This window comes from Phodopus roborovskii, unplaced genomic scaffold, assembly GCF_943737965.1.
Source record: "Phodopus roborovskii unplaced genomic scaffold, PHOROB, whole genome shotgun sequence".
NCBI lineage: Eukaryota > Metazoa > Chordata > Mammalia > Rodentia > Cricetidae > Phodopus > Phodopus roborovskii.
The window spans coordinates 2,065,768-2,093,135 of NW_026126651.1; the positions used below are offsets into that span (position 1 = coordinate 2,065,768).

The 27,368-nt window shown below is 55.0% G+C and overlaps 2 protein-coding genes across 2 annotated transcripts; both read right to left on the reverse strand.

Moving 5' to 3' along the window:
* Positions 1 to 1,960: 1,960 nt before the first annotated feature.
* Kash5 (KASH domain containing 5) lies at positions 1,961 to 19,779 on the reverse strand. The gene is made up of 20 exons (XM_051174228.1): positions 19,751 to 19,779; positions 18,547 to 18,815; positions 15,352 to 15,456; positions 14,874 to 15,060; positions 14,474 to 14,538; positions 13,023 to 13,089; positions 12,640 to 12,801; positions 12,201 to 12,318; positions 11,941 to 11,991; positions 7,474 to 7,551; positions 7,161 to 7,217; positions 6,866 to 6,925; positions 6,463 to 6,527; positions 6,210 to 6,297; positions 5,694 to 5,792; positions 4,731 to 4,786; positions 3,329 to 3,377; positions 2,377 to 2,441; positions 2,181 to 2,297; positions 1,961 to 2,099 (listed from the first exon to the last, which is right to left on the reverse strand). Exons 1-20 carry the CDS (start codon positions 19,777 to 19,779, stop codon positions 1,961 to 1,963), a joined length of 1,926 nt encoding a protein of 641 aa, XP_051030185.1.
* A 3,063-nt stretch (positions 19,780 to 22,842) lies between these two features.
* Dkkl1 (dickkopf like acrosomal protein 1) lies at positions 22,843 to 27,313 on the reverse strand. The gene is made up of 5 exons (XM_051174200.1): positions 27,222 to 27,313; positions 26,933 to 27,099; positions 26,122 to 26,262; positions 25,909 to 25,998; positions 22,843 to 23,151 (listed from the first exon to the last, which is right to left on the reverse strand). Exons 2-5 carry the CDS (start codon positions 27,080 to 27,082, stop codon positions 22,843 to 22,845), a joined length of 690 nt encoding a protein of 229 aa, XP_051030157.1. The 5' UTR covers positions 27,083 to 27,099; positions 27,222 to 27,313.
* Between the last annotated feature and the right edge of the window lie 55 nt (positions 27,314 to 27,368).

A 27,368-nucleotide genomic window follows, 5' to 3' on the forward strand; every position in this document is an offset into this window, starting at 1 on the left:
AGCGCCGCCTAACTGCAAGCGATCCCCTCAGCCTCCCGGGTCCCTGCCCGAGTCTGCCCTTCCGGGTCCCCTCACCACTCCACCACTCCACTCTCCTTTTGTCGAAGCTGCGGGGGTGGGGGGTGGGAATCCAGCTCTGCGATGGTTGGGTTTTAATCATTTTAATTATTTTTTTCTGTGCAGTCCTGAAACTCGCTCTATAGAACAGGCTGGCCTCGAATTCCGAGATCCATCGATCTCTGCCTCCTGAGTGTCAGGATTAAGGCGTGCGTCACCACCACGGCTGTGTTAGGTTCCCCGCCCTTCCCCCCCCCGGGGGGGCGGGCTGTTTCTAGACAGTTTCTCTGTATAACAGTCTTGTCTGTCCATAAACTCAGTTTTTAGACGAGGCTAGCCTCGAACTCACAAAAATCTGTCAGCCTTTGCCAGGTGTACGCCACCACGCCAGGGTAGGGCCAGAGGTCCTTACCCTCTACGGGCTTCTTGTTCCTTGAGGTCTCAGTTCGGGCGGCCCTGAGTGCTGGAGCAGGCAACCAATCAGAGCCCGCATCTCTCGGAGGCCGCACTCCCCCAAGTCATCCGTCAGTTCTGCGAGCTTGCGGGGCTAGCGGACCGTGCCCTGATTGGCCTACAGAGGGTCGAAGGCCGCCCTCCTAAATTTGCATTTCCTGGAGGCGGACCGAGTACTCATTGGCCTTTACGCCATGAGGGCGGAGCTGCTGCTCGCTGCTCTAAAGCCTGGGCTACGGTGCGGAAACGGGTGACAGGCAGCGCCCACAGCTTCAGCGAGGTAATAACTCACGCCCCGAAATCCGGGTTTTGGCGGCTGTCTGCAGCACACACAAGGCTGCTTCGCCGCAGGACTCAGGGTGCAGCCAAAAGCGCTCGCATTTCTCCAAACCCCCTCCTTCGCCCTTCTACAACCAACCTTTCTCCCGCGGATCCCTCCACCTTCTGGCCAGCTCAGGCCTGTCCGTCCTCCCGCACATGATCTGCTCAGACCCCCTGGCTCCATAGGCGGCCACTCTTGTTCAGAGTGGCTGAGACCGCCCATCTCGGCCCTCTCCCGGGCACTAGGAACAGCTTCTGGGCTGGAGCCCTAGCCCCAGCTCTGCGTCACACTTGCGGCGCCAGCTGTGGCTGCCAGCTTGCCCCTCCTGAATCACACCCGAGTCTCCTTCCCACGGCTGGGATACCCGGCTGACGGACTGCCTGCCTGCAACACCCTCCCCTGCTACCCGTACCTCACCTGCAGTACCATTCAAAACTGAATGCACAGGGTGGGGGATGGTGTTCTCGGGTCACACCCACCTTGGCCCCGTGTTTGCAAATCATGGAGCCAGTGTTGGTAGAGAAAACTCGAGGGAAGCTGAGGATGTAGTCCGCGTTACTGGCAGCATGACCCTGGTGTGGGGCACTTATGGTCCAGAGGACCCTTCACAGCAGTGTGCCAGCTGGAGGGCTCAGAGGTCTGCACACCCGTGGCCTTGCTGGTGAGGAGCTGTCAGAGAAGCCTCTGGCGTTCCTGCCCAGACACACCCTGACTGACCAGGCGGTGTACTAGCAGTGCCAAGGGGCAAGCTGTGGTCTACTGTCTCCCTAGCAGCAAAGCGTACCTACCAGACACAACTCAGGGACAGCGAGCTCTCCCCAACCCTGCTCTATGATGAGGAAGCCGCAGTAGCAGCCTCAGAAGCAGGAGAGAAGGATGGAGAAAGCCTGGGAACCCTGGGTACCACTGTGACTCAGCTGACACCCAGTTGTCCTCCCTCGAACTTGTTTGATGAGGAAAATCATCCTGTGCTGGTCATTACTGCATGATTTGCTATTGTCAGAAAACAGGAGACAGCCAGAGGCCATGGTTACATAGAAACGATGGATGTAGGGGCGTGGGCCGTGTGCTGAGTCAGTGAAGGAGGCACAGGGGGGGTGTGGTATGGGGTCTGCTGGGAAGGGTGCCTCACACTGGTGGGGGCTGTAGGTAGTAGAGCTGCAGGTGTGGCCAAGAGGGCGTCGGTGACTGGCTGAGCAACAGGATGGACAGCAGCAGCAGCAGCAGGCCCAAGATGGGTGTGGGGACCAGCGGGTGCTGGCTGACTCTGGAGGGGGCAGGGCAGGCTGAAAGCGGCCCTAGGGGGACGAGGCACCCACCAACCCCTGGAGACACCTGAAGGGCACACCTAAGCCCTGGGGGGCGCTGGGGGCACGGGCAGTGCCGGGCCCAGGGCCTTCCGACTGGCACCAGGTCTCTCACCACAGGCACGAGGGCTTGTTGCACCTCCGGCACTTCTTGACAGCTGGAGGGCAGATGGGAAGGGCATTATTGCTAGGCTTGGTCTGTCCTAACCCTTTCCCAGTTCCCCAGTGTCCCTTTACCTCTCAGGAGAGCTTCCTGGGACACGCTCATGGCGAGGGGTTCCCAGAGGGCTGGAGGGGTCAATCTGGGAGGAAGAAGGGCATCAGAGTTTTTGGTCAGTACCCTGGATGCAGGCCACACAGACGTTGTCAGGGAGGATGACGGCCCCCCCTTCACAGGGCTGACTGAGTGCGGAAAGAAGCAGGGCTTGCTCAGTGCCCACAGTAGTAACAGGGTGGGACTTAGCCTTAGCACTGCTCCAGCTGCTTCTGTAGGTCTCTAGCCCCCGGGCAGTGGTTTACGGGTGCCTGTCCCTATGCTGGGCACATGGGCTGTGGCTGAGCTGTCTCCTTCAGTCCATTCCTGAAGGCTCTGCCAGCCTGGGGCCACTCCTCCTGTCTCAAACCTTTGTGCCAGCCAGGGTTTCACATGCCCACAGCTGCTCCAAATGCAATGCCCATGACGATGGCAAACCACCTAGCATATCAGTCCCAACTGCTAGGTCCTGCCCCACACTGGCTGGCCCAGAACTGAGCAGAAAGAGAGAGCAGGACTTCCTCCCTGAAGAGGTCTAAGTGCGGCAAGGCAGGCAAGGACTCCAGAGCCTGGACTGTCTCTCATCAAGTCCTTTACCTCCCCTGGAGATCGCCACCTTGCCCCCCACAGAGGGTGGAAGGGGGTGGGAGTTAGTGATGCATTGGGGGTGTGGCCACGTCTGAGGCTCCAGGCTCAGGGTGTGAGGGCTGCAGCCTGTACCTATGTGGCTGGGGTCTCTGGGGAGCATCCTGGCTGCCAACGGCCTCCAGCCTCCTCTCCACTCCCACCCCCGCCTCTCATTAGCTGCACTGAGGGCCTTGTTATCTCCTGACCAAATGATTTTTCTGTCTGTTCCTGAGGAGTTCAAGCTGGGGGACGGGGCTGAGACTAGTCCCTAGGCTTGTAGGGATGGAAAGGATGCTAGGGCTTGCCTACCAGGGTCCAGCTCTCCTCTTCTTCATGCTCTTCCTGTCTTCTGGACAACCTAAAGCAAACAACATCATTGGCCTCCCCTCCCTGGTTCTCTTCCCACAGGAAGCTGCAGATAGAGTGGACACCTTAGGGTCGGCTGGCCCCTATGTATGCTTTTCAGAGACTGAACAAAAACCAACTCTTGGGAGCTTGTGACCCCAAAAGTCGCAGAAGTCCTTGACCTCAGCTTCCTGCTTTTCCTCCATACCACAGACTCCAGGGTGTGAACTCTGGCACCCATTTCTTAGCCTTAGTCTTTCAGGCTTTGTAAGAGACTGGGAATATACGTCCCCTCTCAGCCCTGAAACCTCACCATCGGGCTCTCCCATGTCCAAACCACTTCTTGAGGTGTGCTAGCCCATGCTTCCTCAAGCGTATGCTTCAGGAGCAGTTTTGGAGGCCCTGGTATCAAGTTCCAGAGGCTGATGGCTCCACAGGGACCCAGGTGCCCCTGACACCAGACTATGCCTGAGGATCAGGGATCCAGCCCTGCAGCTGCCATCAAGCCAGCAGGCTCAGACACAGCTGCTCCCAGCCCAGTCACACTATACAGTGTGACCCCCTTACAATCCCCTGGGTTGTAAGCTGTTGAGTCCCCATTCCCTTGAGGTTGCGCCCCTGCCTCATCCCATCTTGGGCCCCAGTGTTTGTCACACCCAAGTCCTCTGCTTCCTACAGCAAAGTGGGCTGGATGTCCCACCCTCCCTCCCTCCCGATGACGTTGGAGGTCACACTGCTCAGAGCACCCAGGCAGTCCAATCTCAGCTCTGCCCAGCAAGTCCAATTAGAGGCTGTGCAGGGGTCTCATTAGCTGTGACAGCAGGAATCTGGAGAAGGGGGGCACCACAGGAAGCGGGTGGGGGGCCCTCTGACCAGACATCAGCGCTTTCCATTCTTACTCAAAGCCTCAGGGCTCAAAACACACCCCCATCAGTCACAGAGCTGGACTCGGGACCCATGGAGGTTCAAACCAGTCCCTCAAGGAATGGGTGCCCAAGACTGGTTCTACAGCCTGCAGGGTCTTCCATGGCTGAGAGCCCTCAAGACCCCACCGGCCTTGTTCCTGCATCTCTGGCTCCCTGTAGGTAATAACTGTAACCCTGTACTGTCCAGCCTGGTCCTTGCGGTCTCCTCTCACAGCCCCTAAGAGCCTCCCTGGGGTCCAGGTGCCCACCTCTTGTTGGAGCTACCAGGGTCACGGTGTGCTGAAGGCAGGGCCAGGCCCCGCGTTATGAGGCAGCCACAGATTGAGGAATGGAAGAGGAGGATGCTGGCTCTTGCAGAGTGCCATGGTCCTTACCCTCCAACAGCCAGAGCCACACCGCTTGTGGCTGAGGGAGAGAGGGCTCTGCCAACCACTCCTTACCTTAAAGATGATGCTCTACTTCCTTCTCTGGACACTGCCTCTCTCTGGAAGTGTCTCTGCAGAACATTAAGGTTTGGTCTCCTTGACTCTTTGCACCAGGGAACCTTCTCTCTGAGCTTCTGACCCAACTCCAGCCAGGCACCCTCAGCACCCAGGAAAAGCCACATATGCCATGGATGCTGGTGGCTCCGCAGCTCCTTTTGAGACTAGAGATCACTATTCCCGGAGTGCCCCCATGCACCAGCCTGTGCCAGGAGGGGCTCAGTACTTTCTTCCCACTTCCCTCTGGGGTCCTCAGGCTCTTCCCCGATCCTCCAATGGGCCCAGAGCCAGAGGTGTCTCCTTTGTGCCTCTGACATCCACTAACCTGAAACTTGTTATTTTGTTGTGTTCAGAGAGTGTCCTCATGTTGCTGGAGCTGGTGTGAGCTCACTATGTAGCAGAGGATGGCTTTGACCCTCTCCTGCTTCTAATTCCTAGGAGCTGGGATATGGCTGTGTGGCCACCTTGCCCCACATCTTTCTTCCTTTTTTTCTTTTCTTTTCAAGATGGGGTCCAACTCTAGCTCAGGCTGGCCTCAAATGCACGGGAAGCCCCCTGCTTCGGCCTTCCCAGGTCTAGCGAGTCACCACATCCATCCCAACAGTTTTCTAGTAATTGGTGACCTCCAGGCCTGTGCACCTGGCTGCTCTTGTAGCCTCTAAGATGTCCTCTAAGATGTCTGCCTCCCAAGCTCTGTTATTAAAGGCATGCGCCACCACTGCCCAGCAACTTTCCTCAGACACTTTTGTCTTCCACAATAGGCGCACTTGTAAGTAAGGGGTGACCACAGGGTTTCTCCAGGGCAGTCTGAGGGCAGGGGTGTGTCCTGTTGGCTAGGCTGTGCCATTAGCATGCAGCGGGATCTCTGGTAAACTCAAGGAGTAGATGACAGACCAGGAGGGCTGAGCCCCCTCTGCTCACCTGTTCCCTAGCGGGGTCCTCGGAGGGAAACTCAGCCTCCTCCCACCGCCACACTCCACACAGAGGACTGGAGAGGCTGGCACCCGATGCATCCCTCTCCTGGAAAACAGAGGCTGCATCCGAACCTGGGAGGGCCAGAGCAAGGGGGGCCCCAGCAGGATGGAGGTGGAGGAGCCGGGCAGACTGGTAGGCGGGAGTCTGGAACAGGAGGGGGAATGAGGAAAGGGACCATGGACTGGGAGGAGATGTTATGGGACATGGCCACAGGGGACTGGGAGGAGATGTTATGGGACATGGCCACAGGGGACTGGGAGGAGATGTTATGGGACATGGCCACAGGGGACTTCTCAGGGCTGGGGCTGAGAAGAGCAAGCTGGAGAAGGTGGTGACTAAGGTGCTGCTCTGGCAGCAGTGTGAGACCTCTGGGACTATGGGTCAGGAGTGAGGGTCTGCACAGGGACACATGGAGTTTGCATCCTCGTGTCCTCCAGAACATTCCATAGAAGCAGAGCTCACCTGCCAGATAGCCTGGATCTCCCAGTCCAGGGATGGGGGCAGTGCCGTGGCCCAGCCTCCTCTTCCTGCCTCAGCTGCTTCCAGGAGCCTGGCCACAGGGGGGAGGCCTATCTTTAGGTCTGTCTGCAGCCTCCACCCTGTGGCCCAGCCCCTTCCTGCCCTTTCTTGCCTGACCATCCACTTGACACCCCCCCCACCCCCCCCGCCTGTGACCTATCACTCATCCCCGTCCCCCTCCTGACCATCCACTCACTGTTCTGGGCCTTCCTGGCTCAGACTCAACTGCTCCTCCAGGTTCGAGATTTCTTGCCTTAGTTCCTGTAAGGAAAGCAGAGCGTGGGCCTTGGTGGAACCCCACATACTTTGGGCTCCCCTTCACAGATACAAACTGCCAAGGGACCAGGATGAAGAAACAGTGCCAGAAACTCACAAAGACTAAGAGAGCACAGAGGCCCAGAGCATAAGGCACAGCCATGAGCTTGACAAAGGCAGAGGAGACTCTTCTACGGTGGCAGACTCTGCTGAGGGAGGGGACAGGAGCTGCCTGAGAGGTGGGTGACGGGGGGGGGGGGGAAGGGCTGGAGAATGAAAAGACAGAGAGCCGCAGATGCCAAGACCCCATAAAGATGGCACTGGAGGTACCACGGGCACTCTACCTGGGTGGTGGCTCTATACTCCTCTAGCGTCTGGGCCAGACTTTCCGCATGGCGGGTACGCTGGGGAACACAGAGCCAGGGTTGAGCCCCCTAAGACATGAGGCTGCTGAAGTGGAAGCTAGCTGAGCCGGGAAGTCTGGAACAGAGTAGCTTCCAGACCCTGCAGGCCACACTGACCCGAGGAGGCCTGTCTGGGCTGTTTGCCCAGGGCTCAGAGCTGGGTGGGCTCCCACCACGTGAGGCAGGGGCTAGGAAGACATGCTAAGGGCAGGCCTGTCCCCTCCCTGTCCCTCACCTCTGACAGGACAGCTTCGCGCTGGCAAATGAGTTGTTCACACTCACAGAGCTGCCGCTGCCAAGGAAGGAGCCTATTCATCTCTTCACCCAGCCTCCCAGCAGCCCCCATATCTCCCCTCAGCCTCCTACTGCCCCCACCAGGTCCCGGCCAGGCCTCCCCTCAGCCTCCAGTAACACCCATGGGTGTCAGCTGCTCGGAAGGGGACTCCAGCTGAGCCTCTGGGCAGCCCTGAGCCATGTGGGCTCTGACGCAGGACCCCATTCTCTCTCAGCAGTGCAATGCTGACTTGGGTGCGGGAGGTGAGCTGCACCTTCAAAGCATCTTTCTCTATGGCCAGCTCCTCACTCCGCCTCTTCACTCCATCTCGCTCTGCTAGCAGCTTCCCGTTCTGGAGGGAAAACAGCCTTGCTCACCCAGTCAGTCGCAGTGCCAATGCTAACAGCTGACATTCAGTCCTGTACTCTCCCACCACCCTGCTGGGCCCTCAGCTGGGATCTCTCCATAGGTGGTTTGGACTTCACCGGGTCCCTGTGAGTCAAGTGAGTGAATAAGTTCCAAGCACTTGGCACGTGAGATTCCATTTCCTTTTCCGTTTTTAAAGATAAAGGCAACTTGGGCACAGAGGAATGGAGTAATATGTTCCGGATCACAAAACTCTTATGCTAACACAGGCCAGTGAAGGTTAATGACCGCAGACATTTAGAGCAGAGTCGGTAGTGCCTCGAATATACCAGATATAAATGTTAGAGATGAATGTTTACAGATACATACTCTTGTTTCCTAACATACAAAACTAAAGGAAAGTATGAGCCCAGAAAACACACACACACACACACACACACACACACACACACCAATACATAGCGTGGACTGGCTTTGAGCTTATGATGCTCCTGCTCCAGCAGGTATGGGCCACTACATCTAACCCTCATGCCCAGCTGCAATAGTTATATTTTGGTTTCTTCTTTTCCCCATATAGTTTGCTTCTCTGTCTAATTCAGTCATTTGAAATCAGATCTCCCGTTTCCCCCGGAACAACCTCAGTGTTTACCTACTCACGACAACTTATTTCCTTCAGCAAAACCGTAACTCAAAGTTAGCAACAAAATCAACCAGTCTTGTTGTTTGCCTGGCGTGGAGACTATGGCTGGCACACAGACGACTTTACCCAGGCCTGTGTAGACACCATGTCCCCAGATGTGGACCCCACATGTCCCCAGTGTGCCCCTTTCCCTCCCTGCAGCAGGCAGGGAGGTCCAGGGCTTGCACTGTGCACATTACATCAGCTCTGTAACAGAACCCTGTTGTGGCTGTACAGCCATTAATAGCATTCTTTCCCTCGGCTCTACAGAGGAAACTGAATAGATGCTAAAATACTTGGCAAAGCCACCCCCCTCTGTGTGATATCTAATCCTGCCTCTATTTTTTTATTTTATTTTATTTTTTTCAGAGTCAGGGTTTCTCTGTGGCTTTGGAGCCTGTCCTGGATCTCACTCTGTGGACCAGGCTGGCCTTGAACTCACAGAGATCCGCCTGCCTCAGCCTCCCTAGAGTGCTGGGATTAAAGGCCCCAGGCCCACTTGTAATGCTCAACCTTTTCATGGGGCAGATGAAGCCCTGGGTGACAAAAGACAAGTGGTGTCACTCTAGCCACAAGGTGCACAGGGCAGAAGTGGGGACAAGGAAGGGGAAGCAGAAAGTGCTAGCCTAAGGCTCACCCCAGGAGGCCGGAGCTGGGTGTGAGGAAATAACCCATCATCTCAACACCAGGGAAGCTGAGGAGGGAGGATTGCTTTGAGTGCCAGGCCAGCCTGGGCTACACATCAAGACCTTGTCTCAAAAGTAAAAACAAGCCAGGCGGTGATGGAACACGCCTTTAATCCCAGCACCCAGGAGGTAGAGACAGGCTGATCTCTGAGTTCAAGGCCAGCCGGGTCTACAGAGAGTTCCAGGACAGACAGAAACTCTGTCTCAAAAAAATACAAACAAACAAGGATATGAAAATTCAAAGTCCAAGTTTCTGGGCACCTGAAGCCTGACACACAGTCATCCTTCTGCAGAGCCCCGGGAGATAGAGGCCACCCCTTCTGGTTCCCAGCCTTGCTCCTGCTCCAGGCCACCAATGGCTCTCACTCACCTCAGCAGCCTGGGCTGCTGCTGGGTGAAGGGCGGAGGAAGGGCAGCTGGGAGTGTGCTGTGTCAACACTGTCCACCTGCTGGGACCCAAAGCACCCTGCAGCCTTCTGCAGAAGCAGGGCTGTGGGTTTTGGGATTCAGCCAGCAGCCAGAACTTTGGAGGCTGAGTGTCCCGTTACTTTAGCAGGCCCGACTGTAACCTGAGATCTCAATCTCTAGATGTCAGTGGATAGCTGCAGCAGGCCAGCCAGGACCTGAGAACAGCTCTAGCTATGGAGTTAGCATGCCGACAGTTCCTCTGTAGGGGCAGGAGGCAGGGATGCTGGTGGCTGGTTCACAGGGCTGACTCTACTGTCTTGCATCATGTGCCCTGGTGACATGGAACCCTGCCTGTTAAAGGAGCTGCCATCCCAACCCCATCTGGCTGGCTGTCTTAGTTCCATGCTGAAGGTGAGACACCCTCCCAGGCTCCTTTCTACAGGGAGAGGCAGGACTGTGCCTGTGGCTGGTGCCTCCTCATCTGCCTTGAGCCATCTGTGACTATAAAGCCACAAGCAGGAAAACAAAACAAAAGAACTGATGAGAGACCGGGTATGCAGGAGCTTACCTACAGTCCCAGATCTTACCTGGCTAAGGCAGAAGGCAAATCCAGCCCATACTATACAGTGAGACCCTATTACAAAAAAATCCAGGGCTGGGGACATGACTCAGTGTTGCTTGCCTAACACATTCTCAGTATACCATCACTTAAGGGAAACAACAACAAAAACAGGGCTAGAGAGATGGCTCATTGGTTAAGAGCATTGTCTCCTCTCCCAGAGGTCCTGAGTTCAATTCCCAGCCACCACATGGTGTCTCACAATCATCCATTAATGAGATCTGGTGCCCTCTTCTAGTGTGCAGGCATACATTGCAGACAGAGCACTCACACATATAAATAAATAAATAAATAAATAAATAAATGAATGAATAAATAAGTAGAACTTAAAAAAAAAAAAAGCCATTGAGCCACCAGATAACCCAGACACCAGAAACTGCTTTGGGCATAAATGGCCTGTTCCCTTGGGGCTGGCATGTTATAGCCCGAAGATGCTGTAGACATCAGGGAGCAAACAGGACAGCCAGCACAGCTGGGCGCCTGTGAGCTGTGACTCTCAACATAACACTGGTTGTCCTGAAACTCACTATTTCGACCAGACTAGTCTTGAACTACCAGACATCTGCCTGCTGGGATTACATCTCCTTCATTCTTTAAAAAAACAAAAAAATGTTCTGGGGACTGGAGAGATGGCTCAGTGGCTAAGACCACTGGCTGTATTTCCAGAGGACCCAGGTTCAATTCCCAGCACCCACATGGTGGCTCACAACCATCTGTAAATCCAGCTCCAGGGGATGCCATACCCACTTCTGGCCTCCACAGGCACTAAGCACTCACATAGTGTACAGACATACGTACAACCAAAACACTCATCGACAAATTAAAATCTTTAAAAAATGTTCTACAAGATACTTTACCCCGACTGAATGCAGCAGCCATCCTGCCCAGGGACTCCCCTTGCCCTGGAAGGGGTAACAGCTCAAGAGGAGCCACAGAACAGGGAAGAGAGGCCTAGGGTTTCAGTAAAAAGCCAGTGCAAACACAGGACAGAGACTCAGGAGAGGAGCTGGGGTCCATGAGGCAGAGAACTGGGGGGGGGGGGAGCTGAAAAGTCCTGGCTGCTCTGAGTGAGCATCCCTCCCACTCACCCAGAACTGTTGCAGGGCAGCAGAGGGAGACCACACAGGTGCAGGCCCCTGAGCGCCTGAGCTGAAGCCACCGTCCAGGAGGAGGCAGGCAGAGCAAGGGCTAAGCCCAGATCTGAAGGCAATTCTGACCTCCCCAGGGGTGGCTAAGTGGATGGGGGTCAAGTGAGGACCAATGCTGCCTGGGATGTGAACACTGTGGGGAGGAGGGATGGTGTGGGTATCATTTAACACTCGGTGAGTTTCAGCGTGGACCAGAACTCAAGAGTGAACAGGAACGTAAACAGGTCTGAGTTGCAGGGGCTGGCCCTCAGGTAACACCATCATATCCCCCTTATCACAACCCGGCTGACTGTGCAGGCTCCTGGAGAATACCCAGGCCTGGTGGCTGCTTGCCCAGCATGCCCAAGGCCCAGAGCTCCATCTCCAGCACCAAAATGTAACACAAAAGCTTAGAAGAGAAGGGAAGAATCGCAGGCCTGAAGGTGGCCCATCATGCTTCTGCAGGTGTCTTCAAAATGTTCTAGAAGTTTTTGCTGTTTCATTTGCATTGCCAGGGATCAAACCAACATACTGATATAAATAACGCTAACTGACATGGTTTTTTTTTTTTCAGTATTGTTACATAGCCCAGGCTGGCCTTGAACTCAAACTCCTCCTGCTTCAGACTCCTGAATATTGTATGGCAGCAACACCAGCTTACGGGATTTTCCTGTGCACAGCCTACATACCCTGCCTCGATTTAGGGGTTTTCTAGGCATCTTCTGGTTTAACCTTACACCGACCCATGTGGTGAAGCCACTGGCTTGCTCCCGATGGTGGGGGCATGGCAATGCAGACAGCCTGAGCCCAGGGGCACAGCCTGTGGGCCCCTGGAGGTGGGCGGGCCTCAGCTTACCTCCTCCTGTAGAGTCTCCACCTCAGCCGCCAGGTGCTGCTGCTCCTTCTCCTGACCCACCCCAGAGAGCACAGAGTCGGTTGCAGTCCCGGCCGTCACCCTCCCTGAACTGAGGCATACTGTCACTCAAGAGCTGGGCTGAGGGCTCATGGCAGGTAGGCCTGGGGGAATGTGGGGAGAACAGGACCCAGAAGTCCCGTAACCTTTGCCCCTTCACCTCTGCCCTTTTGCTATAGCCAGATATACCGGCTAGCACTCACAGTGTGCCGGGCCTGGGCCATTAAGCTTCGGTTTTGCTCTTCCAGGCTCTTGGCCAGAGACTTCAGGTCCTCTAGCTCCTCATCCATAGCCTTGGCCACCTGCAGGGCCTGTTGGGTGCTGATGGGTGGCACAGACGAGAGAGGAGGCAGGGAAGTGGGACAAAGCAGCCAGACTGGGGGACACTGTTCACTGTTCCCTGGGGACAGACCCTGCTAGAACAAGGGCCACAGGGAAAGGGTTGGGGTGCGGGTGGGACATTGCTCACTTTTCACTGGGAGAGCACGGGGCCACACAGCAATGAAAGGAGGGGCGGAGGAAAGAAAAGGGAGCTAGGAGACGCGACCCAGGTAGAAAGGGGCGGAAGACAGGCGGGGCAGTAGCGTGGCTCTGTCCCTGAGGCCCAGGCTCTTTGGTAGGCAGGCGGGCACAGACGCTCACCTCCGCAGCTGCTTGCGCAGGGCTGCAATTTCCTCCCCTAGGCGCGCTGAACCCTCCTCAGCGGTCTCCACGCTGTGCTGCAGCTTGGCGTTCTCCCCAGCAAGGCGGCGGTTGCTGAGCTCTAGGTCCTCCAGGCTGCTCAGCAGCTCCGCGGTGGCAGGCCTGAAGGCAGCAAGGGCCTGGTCACCAACGTGGCTCCGGCTCCGGCTCTCAGTCCCCGTCTCCCAGGTGGGGCAGGTGCTGGCAGCTCGGGCAAGGGCTCCTCTGGAGACAATCGGAATAAATTTCCAAGGCTCTCCTGGGAGGCTCTCCAATGCCCCCACTCCCAGGCCCCAGATAGGCTCGAGAGGATGGAGTGGGGTGGGGGTGGGGGGGACAGGCACCCCTCAGGCCTGGGGTCTTCTCCTCCAAAGCTCTCTAGGTTGGCTGGCTCCTCTGCTTCTGGGCATGCTGGAAAGAGACAGACAAAAGGAGGTTGGACTCTCTGCCGACTAAAAGTTTGGGTGTCAAAGGACCCAGGAGTTTTCCCAGGGCCCTGGCAGCCCAGTTTCCCACATGTAGCTTTGGGTTCCCTGGGCTGAAGGACTCTTATAACGTAGGCTGCTTTATGCTTGCCTGGAGCTCAGCCAGGTACTCGGAAACAAGGTCGCTCCACTTCCCAAGCCCACTCTTCTCCTGCCTAGCTTCCCTCAGGCCTCAGCACCACGGTCTGCCAGGGCTGGCGTTCAGCTGCTTTTATCCTACCTCCCACCACACCCCTGCGTGCTCTCTCCCTGGGCATTCCCCAGCCGCTGCTGCCGCCTCCTTTCTCTCTGTGTCTTTCCTTACTTGACCTGGCCCAACCCTCTGCTGCTCACATCCCTCCCGTCCCCAAGACTGAAGAAGCCTCTAGGTTCAAGAGAATGCCAAGAGCTGGGTGTGGTGGCATACATCTTTAATGCCAGCAGCCAGGAAGCAGAGGCAGGGTGATGTGATTTTTATGAGTTCAAGACCAGCCTGGTCTACAGAGAGAGTTCCTGGATAGCTAGGGCCACACAGAGAAAGCCTGTCTCAAAAAAACCCAAACTGAAACCAAAGCAAGCAAGCAAGCCAAGAGGGCTGCAGCCTGGGTTCAGCGCTGCGCCCTTTAGTGGCGCACTCTAGGGTGTGAGGTCCTGCGCACCCAGCACCCTAGCACATAGGGCTGCACCCAGCACCCTAGCATATAGGGCTGCACCCAGCACCCTAGCATATAGGGCTGCACCCAGCACCCTAGCATATAGGGCTGCACCCAGCACCCTAGCATATAGGGCTGCACCCAGCACCCTAGCATATAGGGCTGCACCCAGCACCCTAGCATATAGGGCCGCACCCAGCACCCTAGCATATAGGGCTGCACCCAGCACCCTAGCATATAGGGCTGCACCCAGCACCCTAGCATATAGGGCTGCACCCAGCACCCTAGCATATAGGGCTGAGAAACAGCTCTTATCAAGGAAAGGCAAGCAGGTCTAAGAGGTGGGGGTGGGCGGGGCCAAGAGGAGGAGCCTAGCAGGCCAAGACTGCCCTGTGCCAAGCAAAGACTTCAATAGTGAGGTGCCCTAGGGCCCCTCAGCTGGACAGCAAGGAAGCTGCAGTCTCCCCAGCCTCTACACTCCCAGCTGGAGCTGGGAGGAGGGGATGGAAACCCTGACCCAAAGCCCAGGGTGAGGGGACTGTCGCACAAAGCCACCACAGCTGCGGGCGGAGCAAAAGCCCCATCCTTTGGTCCTTGCTGTGTGGAGTGAGTAGATGAGAAACCCCCCCCCAACCCCGCTGACCCCCGCCACCCGTCTCCTTCTATAAATAGTCTCACCAGATGGCAGGTGTGGAGAAGCCATGGCTCCCCCGAAGGCGGTCTCCTCTGCCCGCTCTAATCCCCTGTATCAAAGGCAAGGGGCTCAGGTCCCCCCACAGCCCCCACAGCCACCACAGCCACGACCTGTGCCTGTCGGGGTCTGGGCGGTGGACGGGGGCACATCTGGAGAGATGGCTCTGTGGGTGGAGGGTAAGGCCAGATGGCAGGGCCTGGGCTGTGAAGGGCAACTCTTCCTATTGTCAGCCCCTTGTAGTTCTACCCCTGGGCCCCTGCAACCGTCACCCTCAGACCCCTTTCCCTTCCCTATCTTTTCACAAGCCTTTCCTTAGCCTCAAGCTAACCGCACGCACGGGGTCCCTGGCTGCAGAGCAGGTGGGCGGCTGGTGCAGGGACTCACCCATGCAATTGACAGGCTGCAATCCAGTCCCGCATGACTACCAGAAAGGTGTCCAACTGCACAGTAGCTCCAGCACCTTCCCCATAAGGGTCCAAACTTCGGGCCAGTGTTTGGAGGCGCACATCCTGGGGACCCTGCCCCGTCACAGCCTCCAGGTAGGCCAGGAGGTGTGTCACAGCCACAGTGCCTGGGACAGAGCATGGTGGGGAGGACGGGACTCGGCAATGGCCAATGGGGCAGGCCATGGCTTGTGGACAGTTACTGTCATCAGTGGGTTGGTGACAGTCCCACGGCATGCAGAGGAACCTGGGGCAAGTCCCTCCCCTGAGTCAAGTTTTCCCGTCCATCTCAGAGTAGACCAAAAAGGATGAGCCAGGGCAGTGCTCAATGCTGAGCCAGGCTTCCCACTCCATCCCTTACCCATGGCACTTTCCTGTTCCTCAAGGACCCAGCCCCCATGTGGCTCCCCAGCCCCCACCTGTCTTGTGAGGATCACAGGCTTCAAATGTGGAGTTAAGGATTTGTTCCTCTAGACTGAGCAGTGGTCCTGAATTCAGTCCCTCAGGCTGCTCCCAGAGGTACACTGTAGAGAAATGAGGGCCGGCAGTGAGTGAGGAGACACGGGACTTTGCTGCTGAGTTGGGGATAATTTGCTCAGAGCTGTCTGTGGTTGGGACACAGGACAGCAGGAGGCTTCCAGTAAGGCTCTTGAGTCTCTGCTCCCACTGGGCCCCTCTCTCAGGCCAGGGAATGCCCCCTGCTATCTGCCTAATGTTTTGTTCCCACTGGGCTCAGGGGCCATTAATGAGCTCTGAGATGACTCCCACCTCCAGCCTCCCAGGCTACAGGCAAAGGGCACCAGGCTTGAGGAAAGCAAGGAAGAGGATTCTGGGAAGAGCCAGGATGGGGGTGGCCCAGGAGCCAGGAACAATCCGATAAGGCGTGGGCGCCTACATTGATCCCTCCCAGCAGCCCTTTCCGTTGCCCAAGGGACCAGGTCTCTCATCCACAGCATGGCGTCATCAGTCATCAGCGCTGGAGGAGCTCAGGGCCGGCACCAAGGGGAAGCGGAAGAATGGGGCTGTCTAAGCAGGGGGGCAGGGGTTGGGAACAGAGCCTCCTGGTAGTCTCCCCTGAGTTGGCAGCACCCAGCATGTCTGTGGCAAGACTCTTTTTCTTTGGGAGGTCTGTTTCCATACCAGTAAAATCCCTCAAGACGACTGAGAAGGATGCTCCACCCCCATATGTGAACATGTGTGCTATGCTCAGTGTGTATGTGCAATACGTGTGTGTCTATGTGAATATATGTACACACACATATGTAATGTGTGTGTGTGTTGGTAGGGCATTGTGTGTGTGTGCCCATGTGCCTAGCTTCTTCCAGGATCTGCTAATCTACAGCTATATTCACAGCTCACGAATATAGCAGGCAGGCAATACATGCTCCACACCATGGAGCTTCTCCAGGCTGGAGGCGCTTTCATACCTTCCATTGGCCTGGCTTGCTGAGATGAATGCCCACCGCACTTGGCTGCAGGGTTAGAGTGTGAGCTAGGGATGAAGTGAGCAGCTGGTCCCACACCCCCAGGAGGCTCAGGTCTCAGGTCTGAGCCTCAGCAGTGTGCTCTAGGAAAGCTACTTCCTTCCTAGAGGAGACTGGGACAAGATGTGTGTGGGCCTCTGCTTGGCACCTAACTACAGACACTTTAGGAGCATCGGAGCCACGGCAGCTGCTAACCCTGTACATGGGTCTGAGGCAGAAGCATCAGAAGCTGCTACACTCGCCTCCCGCACAGGAGCCCTCTTCCTCACCCTCACACCCTTCCAGACTCATCGCACCAGTTTGATTTGCACCCTTTCCGGCTCCCGTGGGAGGGCACGGGCACTAGGCGCCCAGGTTAGGTGGGGGAGGCAGACTTCAGCTTTTCTACTGCTCTTCATCATCCAATGTTACAAAGGAGGGCTGTGCCCAGCAATGACACTGGTTCAGACACACTGTCCTAAGAGAGAGGCACTGTTTCTGCCCTCTCCTTCCTCCTTTACTTCCCAGCTCTGCCTCTATCTTTTCTTTATTTTTGGTTTTAGAAAGGGTCTCTCCGTATATTCCTGGCTGTCCTGGAACTAACTCTGTAGATCAGGCTGGTCTTGAACTCACAGAGATCCATCTGCCTCTGCCAGGTTCCAGCTCTATTTTTCTTTTGGGATATTTCTTCCCATTTCTTCCCCAATCTCTCTCACATGTCCAGCCTTTGTCCCGTGTCCCTCAATCCTGTTTTCTCCTGCCCTCCCATCTTGTTACTCTGTTCCAAGGGCCTTCTTTCTACTTTGCCATCTCTGTCTTTCAACCCTTACTTTCCTAGGGCAGTCTCAGGAGTCGACTAGGCTATGGTCATAGTTCCTGATGGCTGCCCGCCCTCTGCTGGTGCAGGTGAGGGTTAGCTGGCATCATTCCCCTTAAGCCAGGCAGCCCTCTAGTCCGCCTGTAAAACCCTGCCATCTGCAGAAGTTACTCCAGGCTGAGGTGCAGATCTCAGCTTTGAGCAAAGCTGCAGGCCTGCCTGTGAACATCCAGGAGCCTGGAAGACAAGATACTCCTGCAGTGACCCCATTCGACTATCTAGAGGAAAGAGCTTCTCAATCAGACTGGCTCTCCCTGGTTAGCTCATCCTCAGGGGCTGGCCCCGTGAAAACCTTCCTCCCTGAGCTGATGTGTGCTGGCTCCCACACCTACGTATCTGCGTCTGCCCACAAGGCACCAGACTTCCACAAAGAACAAGGAAGCAGGCAGTGCTCTGGCTAGCAGCACCGGTGGGCAGAAGCTGACTGCACTTGAGCAGGGGCAAAGATGGACCAGAGTGTTCTGTTAGTGTGAAACACCACACACTAGGTCTCAAACATTTCTGTAAACAGGAATAACTCAGCATGTTTCTATGCTGCTTAAAGCAGAAAGCAGTTTGTACGCACACAAAGCTAATGAAATCAGTTCCTACCATTTGCATTACCTGCTTGATTTGGCCTTGAACTTTCTATCTTCCTGTCTTAGCCCCTCAGTTCTAGGACTACAGGTATGAGCCCGTTGCCAGCTTTTCTCTTTTAAGAAATTGTTACATATGTGAACTGAGCATGGTGGAGCATGCATGTAATCTCAACACTTGAGAAGCAGAGGTAGGAGGAGTGAAAAGTTCAAAGCCAGACTCTGTCTCAAAAAACAAAAACCCAGAGCTCAGCACGGCTGAGCACAGCTCAGTGGTGACTGGTTGCCTAGCGCATACAAAACCCTGAATTTCACCTCCTGCACTGAGAGACGTGTGTGTGTGTGTGTGTGTGTGTGTGTGTGTGTGTGTGTGTGTGTGTACACACCCTGGAGAATATCAGCAAGAGTGGAATAGGTTCTGTGGAGTCACGCTCCAGGGGAGTCTTAGACCAAGCAAGTGATGGACAGATGCCAGAGGCGCGGCAGGGAGAGAGGGGACAGGGAACCTGTTTACCCCAGGAGATCTCACTGGCCCGCAATCTGAACACGGGACGACACACACACACACACACACACACACACACACACACACACACGCACGCACGGGCAGGCACACACCTGACACTTACCCCGCCATCCTTTGCTTCTGCCCGCCCTGTCTGACCCCCCTGCTCCCCCCCCCTCCAGACAGACACTTACTCTGTGCAGTGGAACCACTAGCCGGGTCCTCTGGCGGGTCCATGGACCACTCCCGCTTCTCTGTTGCTGCAGGTGAAGCTCCCACCTTCCCTGCACTGCTAGGAAGGTCGGGAAAGGGGCAGCCTGCCCAGATAGCTCCTAGGACAAGCAAAGTAATGGCTTTCTCAGACCTGCCGCTCTGAACTGCCCCATCTTTGCCCCAGGCTCTCAGAACCTGTTTGCCGCCCGCACCCCAACGCCAACCTGTTTTTATGGATTTGCAGTAAGGGCTGGGGAGCAGGCAGCAAGATCAAAGGGGGAGACAAGAGGGTGGGGTTGGCAGCTGCCCCCAGGGCTTGTGGCCACCTCTGTTCCCTGTAACCTGTCAAGTCACCCTCCCTGTCCCAGACCCCACCTGCTCTTCCTGCCTTAGGCCTTGCTCTCCCTGGGCCCATGTCCCAGGTCCCTCCCAGGCTCCAGCCCATTCCCACAGGCTGCAGAGCTGGCCTGCCTGGTTTCCCATCACCTCGGGGAAGGGCCTGCTTGGGTCTATCATGCCTGCCGCTCCTACTGTGGTCTCTCTGGGTCGCCTGCGTGTCTCCATCCTGCCCGGGGACTGCTCATTTGGTCCTGGGTTTGGACTGCCGGCCTCCTGAGCCACTTTCCGCTTGCTCTCCACGTTTAAGCCACAGTCAATCTACTGGTGGGCTCTAGGCAAGCGCTCTCCCGCTGAACCAGGCACCAGGCCTCACTAGTCAATCCCACACTACTTTACTGCTAAGTTACACTCCAGCCTTTTCATTTTGAGACAAAACCACCCCCAAGGTGGCCAGGTCGGCCTTGAACTTGTGATCTCTTTGCCTCAACAGGAAGGTGCTTCACTCACCAGGACTGCCTTCTTCCCTTTAGGTTTTTATTTTATGTGTGTTTTGTCTACATACGTATGCGCCACATGTGTGGCATCCGATTTCCTGGAACTGGGGCTACAGATGGTTGTGAGCTGCCCTGTGGGCGGTGAGAATTCAGCTGGGTGACTTGCAAGAGTACTGTTTCAGGTTTTGTTTCTTTGTAAACAAAACAAGGCCCCCTCTGTAGCCCTCACTGGCTTGGAGCTTAATGAAGACTAGCCCAACTTTGAACTCAGAGCTCCACCTGTTTCAGAGTGCTGGGCTTAAAGGCATGAGCCATCAAGCTGACACAAAGCAAGTCTTCTCAACCCCTGAACCACTTTTCCTGTCCATCAGCGATCTCCATGTCCTTTACCCTCCAGGACCACAGAAACTCAGCATGTCCTCCCCAGGCCTGCAGCTCCCTGGGTTCTCATCTGAGGGCTTGCCTGTCACAGTCCCTTGTGTGCATACGGACTCCCTCCTGTGCGCGCTGACATTGCTGCCCTGCCTCTGGAACAGCCAGGTCAGTCAAAATAAGGGTCACTTTTGTCTGGTGGGGGTGGCGCACGCCTTTAATCCCAGCACTGGAGTCAGAGGCAGGGGGATCTCTGTGAGTTCGAGGCCAGCCCGGTCTACAGAGCGAGTTCCAGGACAGGCTCCAAAAGCTACACAGAGAAACCCTGTCTCGAAACAAGACAAAACAAAACCAACACACACTATGACTAACCGCTAAGTTTCAACCTTTCTCGAAGATTGTAGCTGGGCATGTTTGGGAGGCGGGGGTGGCACACGCCTTTACTGCCTGCTCGAGGGAGGAGACCCTGTCTCCAGGACCAAACCCAAAAGGCCTTCGGGTAGCGGTGGTGCACGTGTTTACTCCCAGAACTGGGGGCGGGGGCGGGGCAGCGGCAGGCAAATGTAAGTATGGGTTCGAGGCCAGCCTGCTCTACAGAGCGAGCTCTGGGTTTACCAGGGCTACCCAGAGAAACCCCGTGTCGGGGAGAAAGCGAAAAGGAGAAGGAAAGGCTTCCCAGGGAGTGTTTCACCTGAGGGGATTTGGCCAGACCTCGGAGCTGGCAGGCGACGCTGCTGCAGGGTCGGGCGTGGCTCTGACGCGGCCCCTGCGGGGCAGTGTCACAGGCAGCTCGCACCTGCGCCGGGCCTCTCGGGACTCAGCCGGAGCCACCGACCGCGAGCGGCGGTTGCGAACGGCGCGGAGGAGGCGAGCTCACGCGCGCCTTTCCCGCCAGAAATTCAAATGAGCGGCTCCCCAAACCCCGCCCCCTCGTCCCCACGCCAATGAGCGGCTCCCTCAAAACCCCGCCCCTCGTCCCTACGCCAATGAGCGGCTCCCTCAAAACCCCGCCCCTCGTCCCCACGCCAATGAGCGGCTCCCTCCAAACCCCGCCCCTCTCGTCCCCACGCAAGCGCACACCTGGCCGAAGGCGCCCGCAGGTTCCCTGACCCTGAACGCCGTGGTGGCGCATGCGTAGAACTCCTCGCGAGGCTCGCCAGGCCCAGAGCCAGCGCATGCGCGCTGGCGGGGCGAGTGTTGGTGGCGCTGGACCACCCGCAGGCTTCGTAAGTGGCATAGGGTTTTCCCCTTGTGCTTGACGAAACAGCAGGACAGGGTTCGACTGTTCACCCCTCGCTTCTCGTTGGTCACTGAACCGAGTCCTTTCAGTCTTCTCTTGGGTCCGGACCCACCCGCTCCCATCACAATGATGCGCAGCCTGGTTCAGCCTCACTTCCGCTCCATGCCCTCCTGTGGCATCAATGCGTATCCAAGCTACCTTCTCCTACAATTCTTTACTTTCTACATTGCCTAGTTAGGTAGTCCAGGCTGGAGCAATCAATCACCCGGGCTACTCACACCTTTCCATTCAAGAAAGAGGAAGGGCAGGGACACGCAGCTTTTTAAAATGTGCGTTTTTTCCCATGGCGGTAAAGAAGGAGCCGCTGAGCGAGCGGCCTGATTCCCAAAGACCCTTGGGACAAAGCCCTCGTTGGTTTTGTCACGTCAGAAGACGCGTGTTTCCACGTCGTCTCTGGGTCTGCTCAGTGTGTTTAGTGCTATTGCCAGGCTTCGTCCCTGTGTGCTCTCTGCAAAATGACCAGGTGCTTACTGGCTAGCACCCAGGAGGCAGGGGCAAGAGATGAGGGAAAGCAAGGCCAGGCTGGCGTGCGGAACCCTAGGCTGGCCACCCTGCATGGTGAGACTGTCCCAAAAATAAAGCTGGTGAGAGACACCTGTCACCCATCCTGGTGACCTGGGAGGAATCCCCAGGGCCCCGTGGAAGGAGGTTCCCCGAATCCACATGCGTCCCATGTCATGTGTGTACCCTCCTGACCCTTGCTTAAAAACACGAAAATGGCGAGAGGGAGCTGGACACGTACCTCAGCTGGTGCAGTGAATTGGGCATGGTGTCGGACCAGCATTCAGGAGGTAGAGCCAGAAGTTCAAGGTCTTTCTCAGCTTGGCACATGGGACCTGTGTGCCAGTTAGGTTTTTGTCACCTAGATAAAATCTAGTCATGTAGAGTGAACCTCAACTGAGAAAATGTCTCGCTAGACTGATTGCCCTGGAGGCAAGTCCGGGGGCCATATTTCCTTGGTCATGTGTGATGTGGGAAGACCCAGCCACTGTGGGCAGAGCCACGCCCTGACTTCCCTCATTCATGGAATGTGATTTGAGAGTTGTACAATGGCCCGGCAGTGGTGGCCCACGCCTTTAACCCCAGCACTTGGGAGGCAGAGGCAGGTGGGTCTCTGTGAGTTAGAGGCCAGCCTGGTCTACAGAGCGAGTTTTAGGACAGCCAAGGATACATGGAGAAACCCTGTCTTGATAAACCAAAATAAATAAAATCAGTATTTTTAAACAAACATTTTTATATTAACAAACATTAATCTTTCAATATTTGTTGCTTTTCCTTTTGTAAGATCTTGAGTAATTTTGTAAAATCTAAAACATCTGGTGTGGCCCGGCAGGTGGGGTGCTTTAAACACTGGGGGCTTGGAAGGACAGACTGAAGGAAAGACTTCAGTAACAGGTACACATTACGGTGCCATAGGAGACTGTTTCCCAACTAAGAGACCATTGTACTGGCTGGTTGTGTGTCCACTTGATATAAGCTAGAGTTGTCACAGGAAGGAGACTCTGCTGAGGAAATACCTAGATGAGATCCAGGTGTAAGGCATTTTCTCACTTAGTGACTATTGGGGGAGGGCACAGCCCACTGTGGGTGGGGCCACCCCTGGGTTGTTGGTCCCGGGTTCTATAGAAGGTGGGTTTAAAACCAGGCGGTGGTGGCATAAGCCTTTAATCCGAAAGGAGATGGTGCTAGATGTAAGAAAAAACTTTATTTCCATACGGTGCTGGGGTAGGATGAGGGGCGCGCAGGGACATCGGGGACATCGGGTCCCCACCCTATAACTGTTGGGAAGGCCTGAGGATATACAGAAAGTGAGTCTTTCGTATAGGCAGCTTGATGTGTTGGGGGACACGGACCCCTTCCTCGAGGTTGTCCTCATGGGCACCCCCACGGAGCCCATCGCGGATGGCCTGCAGGCGATGTCGCTTTTCTGTGAGCCAGCTGCTCTCATCCTGGACGTCTGGCTCGGCCTTCCGCCTCGGCAGCTTCATGATCCAGAAAGCCACCCGCCGGGGCTCTGGGTGCAAACCGTCTGTGGCCTTCTGCATTGGCACCAGGGTGTCTCTCTCCTCCGCTTTGGGTACCTGGGAATGAGGCACAGGAAGAGCCCGGTCAGATGCTACACTGTACTTCCAAGATGCTGGGATGCTTCAACCTACATCTCCGCTCACCTGGTGCTTTTGGGTTAAAAAACCCTTTTTTGTGCAGACAGTTCTGTTTTCTGTCTGGCCTGCTGCATTCTTTATATAATAAGTTTGTCTTTATTCTTTTTTGAAAAGACTGTTTTTATGTGAACTAGTATTTTGCCTTTATGTATGTCTGTGTGACGATGTCAGATCCCCTGAAACTGGGAATGAACCTAGGTTCTCGGAAGAGCACCCAGTGCTCTTAAACACTGAGCTGTGTCTCCAGCACACAAATTTGTTTTTAAACTTTCACATTACCTTGGAGATTTATTTTATGTTCACATGCTAACTATGTGTACCACTTGAATGCATCAGCAATGCCTTGCAGAGGAGAAGAGCTGGGTTCCCAACACCCATGTTAAGTATCTCACAGGCTCATGTAACACATCTGGCCATTGTGTGGCTAAACTTTCTTTTATATAATTTATTTCATTTTATTTATGGATATTGGAAGTGAGGGTGTTAGTCTCCCAGAACTGGATTTACAGTTGTAAGCTGCCATGTGGGTGCCTGGACTGAAATGGAAACTGGGTCCTCTGAGAAAACAGCCAGTGCTCTTAACCAAAAGCATTAGCTGGGTGGTGATGGTGCACACCTTTGATCCCAGTGCTTGGGAGGCAGAAGCAGCAGGGAAACTTTTTGTGAGTTCAAGGCTAGCCTGTTCTACAGACCAAGTTCCAGGACAGCCAGGGTTACATGGAAAAAAACAAAAAACAAACAAACAAAAAAACTTGTATTGAAAACAAAATCAAAACAATGTCAGGTGCCAGGTGGTGGTGGTGCACGCCTTTGATCCCAGCACTTGGGAGGCAGAGGCAAGCAGATAGATCCCTGTGAGTTCAAGGCCAGCCTGGTCTACAGAGTGAGTTTCAGGGAAAACCAAAAGCAAAACAAAACAAAAAAGAAAGCCTTAAGTTTGGTGTGGTGGTTCACATTTGCAATACCAGCATTTGGAAGGTGAAGGCGGAAATATTGGGTCACCCTAAATTAAAAGCCTTAAATTATGCCAGGTGCATTCCTTTAAAACAAGCATCTAGGAGGCAGAGGCAGGAGGATCTCAGAGGTGGAGGTCAGCCTGGAATACGAAGCAAGTTCTAGGACAGCCAGGGCTACATAGAGAGATTCTGTCTCAAAAACAAAACAAACAAAACCCAAACCAACAACAACAAAAAACCCAAACTAAAACAAAGTAAAACACAAAAACAAACATGGTGAGTCACCATTTCTGGCCGCCTACATCAAGTTCCTGTTTTGAAATTACCCTAACCTTAGTTGGGCTTGATGGTGCAGGCTTGTTTTCTCTGTTACCTGTAGGTTGGGGCCAGCCTAGGCTGCAGAGTGACCCTATCTCACAAAGAGGCTGTTAGTAAAGTGTGTGTGCCCAACTGCGGGAACTGAGCATCATCCAATAGCCAAGATCTGCAGCACTTGCTTCAAATGGCCACCCTGGGGTTGGGGTCGGGCGGAGACAAGAGGATCCCTGGAGTTTGCTGGTCAGCCAGCTTAACTGCACTGTGGATGAGGTTCAGATTCCGTGAGAAACCTCTGTCTCAAAAAAATAAGGTAGAGGCCTGTTGTGGTGTCCCACACTTTCAGACCCAGCACTCAAGGCAGAAGTGGGGTGGAGGCAGGCAATCGAGTTTGAGGTCAGCCAGGGTACACAAGGAGACCCTGATTCAAAAACAATAAAAAGGGCCCGGCATTGGTGGTGCATACCTTTAATCCCAGCACTTAGAAGGCAGAAGCAAGCGGATCTCTGTGAGTTCAAGACCAGCCTGGTCTACAGAGTGATTTCCAGGAGAGGCTCCAAAGCTACACAGAGAAACCCTGCCTCGAAAAACAAGAAAAAACAAACAAAATACAGAAACAAACAGAAAAACAATAAAAAGGGAAGCAAATAAATAGGCGGAGAGTGATTGAGGAAGACACTCAGCAGCTTCTTGGGCATCTCCATGTGTGTACATGTGTGTACTAAATCAAAACAAACAAAACATCTCTGAGATACGCTCCGTGTTTCTGGAATTGATGGAGACTCTAAAATTCTCCGGGAAGACCAAAACACTTGCTGAAGTTTGTAAGTAGACTTTCTGTATTTGTTTTGTGCCTCGGCTGGCCAGGCACTTGCTTTATAGATCAGGCTGGCCTCCAACTCACCGAGATTCCCTTGCCTCTGGCCCAAGATTGTGGTATTCCTCCTGCCTCAGCCCCTTGACCTGTCCCTCTTGACACATTATCACACCGAGCCCCAGAAATTTTGAGGCTATTCCATGTACAGAGTGTGCACAGGCTAATTTTAGATGCCACCTCGACACAGCCTAGAATCACCTGGGAAGACATCCTGAACAGGGAATTAGATCAAGGTCTTTAATTCATGTAGGAAGACCCACCCTTTGCAGGCAGCATCCCTAGGCAATGGGTCCTGAACCAGCTAAGACAGGACAAAGCAAGCAAAGATTTGTCTCTTGTGTCTCTTTGCTCTTGACAGTGGAAATAAATGATGCCATGTGCTCCCCTAAGGGATGGGCTGTAAACCCAATGAACCCTTTCCTTTCCTACACCGCTTCTGGCTAAAGTATTTTATCACAGCAAACTGGAACAGTTTGGCACCGTGGACTTCCTCAACTATAGAAAAATGCTGGTTCCTGGGTACCTTACCTTCCAGTCGCCGTCTGTGTTCCCCTCTGGTTCGATGGAGGCCACCACCTTCTCAGAGATGAGCACCTCCCCTGTCCTGTTGTCAGTCATCTGTGAGGGTTACAGAGAGTCAGAACAAACCTTCCCTCCTTCACCTTCCATTCCCCTGCCGGCTAAAGCAGCTTGCTAGGTGGTGGTGGTGGTGGTTCAGGAAGGACTGTCCCGGTGAGACACCTTGTCTATCTGCAGGTGGCTGGAGAGGGTGTGATTCCCCATTCTGTGCTCCTGGTTCTCTTCCTGATGGAAGTTCTTCGGAAGGTCCCGGAAGTCCATGGGGGAGGAGAAGAAGTTGTCCAGGTCCCGTAGCAGGTCATCCTAGGGCCAGAGGGAGACCATGCGTACACCTGCTCCACTTTCCAGGCTGTCCCTGGCTCCCTCCTCCTTCCCTCTTCCCTCCACCTCCCATCCTTACATACAACCCCAGCCCCCTGTTATGTGTTTATTTTGACTGGGTCTCACTATGTAGCTCTGTCCTGACTTTATCTCCAGGTGCATGGGTAACCAGGCCTGTCTCTTAATTTTTTGAAACGGTTTGACCCAAGCTGCCTAGGCTGACCTGGAACTTTCTCTTTCACACGTTGGGATTTCATGTGGACATGAGCCATGGCCACATCCAGGACCTGCTCCCTGGGATGATAGGATTTCGGTCCGGCCAGGCCCAGCTTCTCTTCCTATTTTGTGTTGTCCTGTTCCCCATCATCTGCCTGCTCAACCCACTACCTTGTAACCCTGCTTTTCTCTGAGATAAACTCATGTATCCCAGGCTGGCCTCAAACGTCTATGTAGATAGAAGAAGGTGGTTTTAGGCTTCCTTTTCACCTGCCTCCACCTCCTGAGCGCTGGTATAACCTGTGCTGGGCAACCATGCCCAGCGGTGTGCATGCTAAACAATCATTCTACCATCGGAGGCCCTTTCTGCTCTGTTGACTCCTTTCCTCTTCTGCCTGACCCATCTCTCTGTCTCCCAAGCCCTGCCATCACTCACTTTTAGGAACAGTCGGCTGAAGCTTTGGAGAAGACTCTGAAGGCCCAGAAACCCGGAGGAGTTCTCCTGAGACTGGACATCATGGAGCGGGACGGCAGAGGAGGGCAGGAAGGTTGAGAGCAGCAGCAGCAGGGCCCCCAGTCGACACATTTCGGGCGGGTGGGGGGCTGTGACAAGGGCAGTTTCAAATTCCCCAATCACTCTTCTGTGGCCCCCTCCCAGGCCCGGCCCGCCCACCTGCCGGCATCCCACGGCTCTGGTCGGCACTCAGGCAGATTCCGTCCCTCACCTTTGCCTACATCCGCTCCTTCTCCTGGACCACAGCTCGGGCTCCCGGCTCCGGACACCGCCGGACCGGGACAGTTAACATCCAGTTCTGGCCTCGAGCCTGGGCAGATTCCTAGAGCGTTGGTTGGGTGCCACCTCTCCACGAGGT